We start from the raw sequence: 9,212 nt of genomic DNA on the forward strand, positions 1-9,212 counted from the left end.
ATCAGGCTAATCGAGCTTAATCAAGCTCGAACGCCTGATCAATCTTGGCTCATTTATTTACTCGGACGAGTCTGAGTCGGGTTTAAATGAGTCGAGCCCGAGCTAGCTCGGCTCGTTGTGCAGCCCTAGTTTTGATGTATGCCCACTAGGATGCTATTCTGAAACTTATAAGTTCCATTTTTGGTGGATCTGAAAATTGGTTTTTTTTGTTTTTTCATTTTCTGGGACTTTTTTTTTATCCCTTATTGGTGTTGATTTAGAATTTTACTAAATATTTGGTATATTATGTGAAATCTTTTTTATTTATCCACGTGTGTGGTGAAATTTTAGTTGATTCTTGTATTTGAGCCTTCTTTATTTTATATGCACATATATGGCCTGGTATCTTTGAGTGCATATTTTTTTTAGCACTTAGGTGCCTTATTTGAAGTATCCGTGAAGTCTAGTGATTGTGTGAAGTTATGTTTATGTGGGTCTTTTTTATTTTTTCAAAAACATGTGAAATACTTGCGTTGTTCTATGAATGTTATACATGATCCTCTATGCACACATGTTATGTTATGTTGGTCCTGCGTTGTATGTTTTGCATATATATGCATGCTTTCGTATTATGTCATTTTTTGTATACGTGTTTTTTCATGCTTTATATGTGCCTTATGCTTAGACACATTGATACCGTTAAGTTTCTTTTATGCATATATTTTCATAAAGGATTATATGTTCCACTTTGTAGATCTCATATAAATATATATATTTTCCACTATGTTTGATATCTTGAGAATTCCTATAAATTTATTTTGTTTCGTGTAGTATATGTGTATTTTCACATTCTCTTGTTATTTCTAAAATCTCTTCATGTATATACTAATATTTTTCGCTGCTCTTTTGCCCTTATGTCAGAAAATGGTTATTTTTTAAGATTCCATTATATGCATTAGAATATATCTTGAATATATACTGGGTATATTTAGATTTGTTTCATGTTGATTATCTTGCATGCATTGCTATATGCACTGTTGATAAATTTGATCGAAAACCTTTTATTTTGTTGAGTGTTGCATTTCTTCGATATCTTGAAATCTTGATTTTATGTATTATTTTATTGCTTAGTGGAAACCTGATGTAGTTACTTAGAGTTAATTAATAATTTGTATCCTCGTATGAAATGTCTACCTAAGTTGTTGAAAATTGAAATATTATTTGATTATTATTGCCTCTTGATGTGTGATTGTTTTTTGGCCTTTAGTAATTTGCCATTTTTGTCTTTGTTATTTTGTAATTACCTTTGAATATACATTGATTTTGTGACCATGGTTATTTAACATATTGGGATTTTAAGAAATTGTTTCAGAATTATTTTAATATTTTGTGGTTCTCATTTGAATGGATTATTATATCTTTTATTTGATTTTGAAATATTTTTAATTAGGTCTTTAGCGACTATTTTAATATTCATGACTTAAATTATTTTTAATATATTGTATTTGTTGTAAGTGCTATTGGTTCTTACTTTAATAATTGTTTTGAAATATTTTAAATAGATTTTCTCATGGTTATTTAAATTATTGTGATTTAAATTGATATTTTATTCTGTGTTTGACCATTCTCTCTCTTGCATTAGTGTAGTTAGAGTGGATGTATGCAAAGTGTGTGTGAATGAGTGTTTGTAGTAAGGGTATGTTGTACATTTTGTGATTAATAATTTTTATTTATTTTATTTCTTAGTTTTTTGTGAGTGCTTACATTTTGTTATTCTTTATATTTGATTAAGTATAGTGTGTTGATGTATTTAATATTTTTTTTGTTATTTTTGAGTGTGCCTTGGGTTTCAACTTCGTGACACTATATACATAGAGGTAGGAAGAGACTAGCCCATTAAATAATTATAATGACTAGTCCTCAACAACTTCTTGAGCTATCAACAATGGATATAAATGCTCTTAACAAAATAACCAAATTTAAAATAATTATTTGAAATAAAAAATTGCCTAAATAACTATAAATTATACTTGAGTCTTAAGTCTTAACATCCTTAAATATGTAAAAAGACAAAAAGCTTACATCCCTTAATTATGTATATATATTTAATAGAATGTATGTTACTACTTAAGACAATCTCACTAATCACAATAAGCTAAAAGAACATTGCATATTTTGATGCAATATGTTTACAATGTGACATGATACACCATATTTTCCAATTCAGGGAGTATATGTTACCGTCTGGACTGGTGATACATCTACAACATTGCTTTCCTTTTTTCATGTACAAGTGATAATACATCGTTTGCAACATTGTTGTGTTTTTTTTCTTAATTGTGATGACACTAAAATGATGTTTTTTATTCCCTACCAACATAAAAAGTTGGGTATGTCTGCAAATTTTATATATATATTTTCATTGCCATCATTTTATTGTCTTCTCTATAGGTCTGTGTTCATCTTAAATGGCAATGGTGCTGATGTTGCAAAACATTGTGTACCAGGTGTCCCTAGCAAGAGGTAATTTATAATCCTTAATTCTTATTGCAAAAAAAAATAGCAAACAGTTTTATGGATCATTTATTATAACACGAGTGTTTCTAATATGCAGGATTTCTATAACATTTCGGAAGATGGATCAAAACAAGTTACCATATCAATTTTCACATGATCCTGATTTACAAGGACTTCAACCACTTCCATATTCTTCAAAAGAATTGATAACCCAACAAGCATGTAACCAACACACAAATTCCACTCGAGAACGAGTGGATGATGTAGAAAGTGAAGATGGAGCCGGCAATGGTCCTTTCAGCTTGACAATAGCCGATTTCCCTTCACTAGGTGATTCTCGCTTATTCAGTCGATCTGGCAATAAGCTTGCTGAACGAATTTCATTTGGCAAATAAACTTAGAATTTGGTTAAAGTGTATGCCAGTGAGACATTCTGTAGATACTTAGATGCGGGACAAGCTAACCAACCACTGGGATAACCACTGATTGCAGTCTAAGAATTACATCTTAAAATACTATTTATTTCCTAGCCGAGGTTGATTAAGAAATCGTTTATGTTGGCAATGTGGGTATGCCTATTTATTAGTATGTAAAAGGAAAATATATTTTTGTAAGCTACATTTTTTGTTTAATAACAAGTGATTGATTTTTTATTGCCTTTGATATGCTCATTGGAGCCTTTGCTTGTTTCTGATAAGAGTCGTAAGGGCATACATGCCTAATGAGCGATAATGTGTTTTTTTTTTTCTAAATGCTATAGCAAAGGTTTCTTATGAAAATTGGGTAATGTCTTATAGAAAAGATTCAAGTGTTTGTTTTAATTGACTTAAGGTAATTTTTATTAATATAAATCATGATCTTCACGTTCGGATCTGGATCTCAATCTACATCTGGTTAAATGACTGATCTACCAATGTTGGTGGAAACTTTGGGCCCTACATGCCGCTTGAGTGCACAACTTGGGTCACTTTAGCTTAACAAGGATCTATAAAGCATCTTAAGGCAGTTTTGTCACAATGCAATCTAAAGTTTCAATTTGTTAAACTAGAACCAAGTTCCTGAGTCTTTCCATTGCTACTCACATTCAACTCAATTCATGGATGCGAACCAAGTTTCAATTTGTCACAATGCAACCTGAGCCTTTTTCTGATATTTTCTACTTTCTGTTACCCCCTGCGTATCGAAGGTACAAGATCACTGTGAACCTTTTATGGATGCGAACGTGAGATGGAAGCAAGTCTTTTATGTATTGAACCAAGCCATTGCGGTTGTATCTCTCCACTATTTGCTTCATGTTGTTCCCAAAATGATGGGGAAGTTTGTATGCATCTGGGAGCATTGTGCATAAACCGTTGGGTGGTGTTTGGTAGAAATTGATGGGAGGAATTCCATAGAAAATAGATACATAGGATATTGGAAACGACCTTCATGTTTGGCAGCATGTGGTTGGAAGTTTTCAAAAGGAGCCAAATCCTTTTCGGAGTAATTAGCAATTATCTTATCTTCACGAAATAATCCAAAACAAGGATTATGCAATAATTGGACAACTTGATTTCCTCTGGTTTCTCTCCAATTCCTACTTTCAAAGACTTTTCTGTCCTCTCTTTTTGTGGGGCAAATTTGATTACACCTTGTGAGAATAATTTTCTCGCATAATTGCACATGTAGGAAAATAAGCTATCTATGATTTCTTTCCTCAGAGTACAAGTGATTGTGATTCAAGATCACAACTTCAAAGTGCTTACAAACGTGACCTTAGTATTGGTCAATTTCGCTTACAATTTCCTGCACGCAGAATTTATGGTTTGAATTTTCGTTGGCAATATTTCAAGCATCTGACTATAAACTGTCACTTGTGTGATGTGTACGGGGTGGAAACGGCCAGATACATATCATAGTTACTGGAAGCTTCAAAAGTGACTTGCTTCCTCAAAATGAGGGGAAGCTCTGGGAAACCTGCTTCCAAAACATGGGAAACCCGATTCCCTTCTGTGGGAAGCCCACTTCCTTTTTATTTCACAAATTGATTCCCTTTGGCTTCCTCAGAGTTTGCCTCACTTTTTGTCACTTCCCACTCACTCTCCCACTTATGTTTTTCACGTTTAAAAAAGAATTACTATTTTTTTTGCAACAAGTTTGCATGTTGGATTTATATCATTTTATATTTGTAATCAAGTTAATTCTTATATGCTTCCCCTTGTGCTTGATATTGCTTTCATATTTTTTTTAGTTTTTTCATGCACTTGCCAGTGCCAGAAGTTTTCCGTTGGTTGGGCAGACTTCAGGTCTCGGGGACCACTATGGTCTTGAAGGACGATCCATTTATTCGGACAAGTGGCGGAGCCATAAAATTTTCGTTGGAGGAACAGTCGTTCATGGAGAGATAAAACTTAAATAAGCCTTTGAATAAAAATAACAATTGTTACAAACACAAACTAAATTTATGAACATAATAAGATAAAACCTTAAATTGTACTTTTAAACTAAAATAAAGATTGTTCACTTAAGAAATACAAACAACTAAATTCATGAAAATTTTACAATGAGCATCTTCTATTTTTCATATTTTGAAAACAATTCATAATTGCATCATCAGTGATGGTATCAAATGTCTCCTTCTCTATGTAAATAACTAAATCATCATTGATCCATTCATCTCCCATTCTATTACGTAGACGACTTTTGATATTGTTCATAGCTGAAAATGCTCTTTCAACACTTGTTATTGCAACTGGCAAAGTTAATGCTAACTTAATCAATAGATACACATGAGAAAATACAATGTGCTTTTGAGTTGCTGTCATCATCTCTGCTAGCTCTGCTAAAGATTTTAAACTTGAAAACTGATCACTGTTTTGCATTTCTGCAATATATATATATATATATATATATATATATATATATATATCAAATTGATTTTCAAATCTAAATATGTTTACTCTAGAAAAGTCCTTAGGGTAAAGCTCATCAAGACGAATCAACTTATCTTTATCAAAAGCAGAAAAAGAATTCTTTGGACTCAAGCATGCCATTGAAAGGAGGAGCTTTGTATTTGCTTCAGTGAAACAATCATTCAACTCTTGAAGTTGCAAATCAATAATAGCATAAAACACATCAATACGATAATGATGCAATGTGGTGATCTTTTCAACCTTACGTCTTGGTCATCCTTGAGGTGTATATGAGTCCCCTAGACCAGCAATCAGGATATCAAATCTCTTACAAAATATGGACACTTTGTTTATGAGAGAGTCCCATCCATTGTCTCCCAGACCTTGAAGGCACTGTTTTGATGTAGTGACTAAACTCATAGCATTCACAATGTCTTAATATTTTCGCTGAAGTGCTTGTGAAAGGCCATTAGTGATTCTCAAAACTTTACACATCAAATGTAAGCAAAAAACAAATTCAAAATCATGCAACTGATGATATAAAATAATTGCATCTGAACTTTTTCCTGAATATGTATCTTCTACAATGAAATCTAACACTTGAATAACAGAAGAATACATACTGAGTAAATTAACCAAAGCAACGTAATGAGAACCCCACCGAGTATCACCAGGTTGTTTGAAACTTATTTCTTGATTTAATCCTCGTCCTATTTCAAGTTCACCCAATGCAAGTGCTTCAACAATTTGCATAAATTCTGCTTCTCGAATAAGCTCAGATCTCTTGCATGAAGTAGAGAAAAAAGTTGACAACCTGCCTAATATATTGAAAAACATATCAAGCAATGGATTTTTTTTATCAACACCAACTAATGCCAATTGAAGTTGATGTGCAAAACAATAAATATAATATGCAGATGCATTTTCATGTAATATAAGACTTTTCAATCCATTAAACTCCCCTCTCATATTACTTGCTCCATCATAACCCTGTCCACGCAAACTTGATATGCTTAATTTATTCTTACAAAATGCTTCTTCAACTGCTTGTTTGAGTGACATAGAGTTTGTTTCAAGAACATGCATAAGAGTAAGAAATCGCTCAACCACTCGACCTTTTTCATTAACAAATCGTAAAACAATAGCCATTTGTTCTTTAGTTGATACATTACGAGAATCATCAAGTAAAATAGAAAAAAAGTATCTCCAAGTTCCATGATAATAGCATTTGTGGTTTGTATAGAAGCAGCCTTGACAATATCCTTTTGTATATCAGAAGATATCAATTTGTTATTTTTTGAAGCACTTTTCAATACAACTTTATTTATGTCATCATTGATCTTTACAAATATCTTCAACAACTCAATAAAATTTACTCTATTAAGAGATTCTTTAGCTTCATCATGCCCTCAAAATGACAATCCTTGACTTAACAAGTATCTGATTGCATTAACAGTTGCCCAAAGGCGAAGTATATATTCATCTTTCTGTCAAACACTTTGATTATAAAGTATAGCATCAATATGTTGTTTTTGTTGCATCAAATTTTGTTACTTCATTCGTGCTGAATTGCGAAAACTGCTAGAGCTTCCAACATGTTTATCAAACCTCTTCTTGTCTTTCCGGTTATCAAATCCTTCAGATACGAATGCCTCTGCACTAATCTTCTTTGTGCTTTTTGGCCTGAAAAGATAACACTGCAAACAATATGCTTTATGCTTACTTGTACTATACTTCAACCAATCCTTATACTCATCATACCAAGCTGGAATGAACCTTTGTTTTTGGTGGTTTAGTTGAAACGTACAATCTCGAGGTTGGCAAGGACCTTAGAACATATATGCTCTACGAACATTATCTTGGATATTAGGATGATAACTAGAAATAGAAGGACGAAGTGCAGGGTCTGTAGGTAACTTTGATTCATCAATTTCTGTTTTGCTTATTTTCTAACTTGGTTCTTTTTCTCGAGTTACAGAAGATTTATTAAAGATTGGCCTTTTCATTATAAACTTATTCATTCTTATGCAACGAAAAAAAATAAGACAATGTTCTATGAGTCAAATCTCATTGCAAAAAAGGATTGAGAAAAATAAAAGTGACAATCTTCTATGAAGCTAGGTATCAAACTATGTTTTGTAACTAAGCAATGAGTATCAACAACATGATATGAACTGAATCTAAAACTCTTAATCATCAAGTGGAAGTAAAATTCTAGAGAAGGTGGCAGCAGGTACCGTAAAATTCTCCAAAGACCAAACCCGATGTGATCTCTGAATCTTCCTCTTACATGAAATAATCAGTTTACCTCATCTGAAGTAATGCCAAAGTAAGTCCAAACACAATTTTCAGTTCGCAAGTTCTAGCAAGTAATGCCAAATCATTAAAAAGATAAAAAATTATCCAAGTTCTGCACGTTTCAAGAAAATAACATAAGAGAAGCATTCAACTCGTGACTACAGAGGCTTTGCCCTTGCCGATGATCAAAATGACAAGGGGTGGAGCCCCCTGTTCTGCCGAAAAGATCAAAGGGGCAGGAGACAAAGCCCCCTACCGGTAGGCTCGAGGATAGGGGCGAGGCCCCCTGTCCTGCCGGGAAGACAAAAGGGGTAGAGGGCAAAGCCCCCTACCGGCAGGCACGAGGACAGGGGCGGAGCCCCCCCTGTCCTGCCGGAAAGAACAAAGGGACAAGGGGCAAAGCCTCATTCTGGCATGCACGAGAACAGGGGCAGAGCCACCCTCTGTCCTCCCGGAGAGACCAAAGGGGCAGGTAACGCAATGGTCGATGATGGCCGTTACGGGAGGTGAGGAGGAAAGGGGAGGGCGACGCAGGGAAAGGCGTTGCGAGCCCTTCCCCGCAACCTTACTAACTTAACCCTATTGGGTTCTCGGATGCTGGTTGGGTCCAGACCCAACCCGGGTCCGATAAGAAATTCTGGGGTGGGCGACCACCCACCCCTAGCGCTGCCACTGTCCCTTACATTATCATTTCATAATTGTATCCAACTTTCTGCTTCATACTATTTTTTAGCACTCACTTCTCCGCTTTTGCTTCACGCATCGCTTCTTGTATCTATTTTGCATCTTGGTAACTATGCGCCATATCAAGGTTGATCCAAACCAAAATCCAAATGCATGATAGATCCTATAAAGTATATTTGAATCAAAATTTAAATTTCATATGGTGTAAAATCATATAAAAATAGGTTTATAAGCAATATTTTACATGTAAAAGGCACTAGATTGGATTGAATTTGGTTTGGGATATAGATGTGAGAAAAATGATGATCTTAATCTAACTTTGAATGTAAAAGAGCCTGATCATATAGGTCTAGATCTGATCCAAAAACAATTTTCGATCCTCTCTCTCTCATACACATATATGAGTTGGTTCCTCCTATCATCTATGTGGTGTGGACAATGCTAAATTTCGATATTTCGAGCTATATTTTGCAAATCAAACACCACAATTGTATTCAACAAGATTCATTCAATAGGAATATATATATATATATATATAGTGATTGGTTCCTTATAATGGTAGGGAGGTATTGATAGTATTAAATTTTCATTTTTTTTAGGAATATAGTCTTGCATACGTGACCTACATAGTCTATTTAATAGGATTCAACTTTTTATTCATCCGGTTATGACATGTGAGTAGATCTTTAAAAAGCATAAAAACAATAACTCATAAGTTTTATTAATTTTAAAGCTCATAAAATCTCTTTTTTTCATTGAAAAAACATGATAAAAAAGTTTATTCCTAGCAAATGGATCATGCTGAAAACATTTGTTGGGTCTAATTTATGAGATATGGCTTGA

At 33.7% G+C, this 9,212-nt stretch overlaps 1 protein-coding gene across 4 annotated transcripts in view; it reads left to right on the plus strand.

Moving 5' to 3' along the window:
* Nucleotides 1–3,145, plus strand: part of LOC149847273 (2-oxoglutarate (2OG) and Fe(II)-dependent oxygenase superfamily protein) — a 49,486-nt gene extending 46,341 nt beyond the window's left edge. For 2 of the 4 annotated variants that reach the window (XM_089996888.1, XM_089996889.1), the window contains exons 7-8: nucleotides 2,431–2,502; nucleotides 2,594–3,145. In XM_089996888.1, the coding sequence (XP_089853014.1) occupies nucleotides 2,431–2,502; nucleotides 2,594–2,891 (370 nt within the window). In that variant the 3' untranslated portion in view covers nucleotides 2,892–3,145. Of the gene's footprint in view, nucleotides 1–2,430; nucleotides 2,507–2,593 lie in introns of those variants that run through there. The other 2 variants (XM_089996890.1, XM_089996891.1) reach the window with 2 other exon arrangements.
* The last annotated feature ends 6,067 nt before the right edge of the window (nucleotides 3,146–9,212 follow it).

The sequence above is a fragment of the Nuphar pumila genome, chromosome 2 (assembly GCF_984573655.1).
Source record: "Nuphar pumila chromosome 2, dmNupPumi1.hap1.1, whole genome shotgun sequence".
In the NCBI taxonomy this organism is placed as follows: Eukaryota; Viridiplantae; Streptophyta; class Magnoliopsida; order Nymphaeales; family Nymphaeaceae; genus Nuphar; species Nuphar pumila.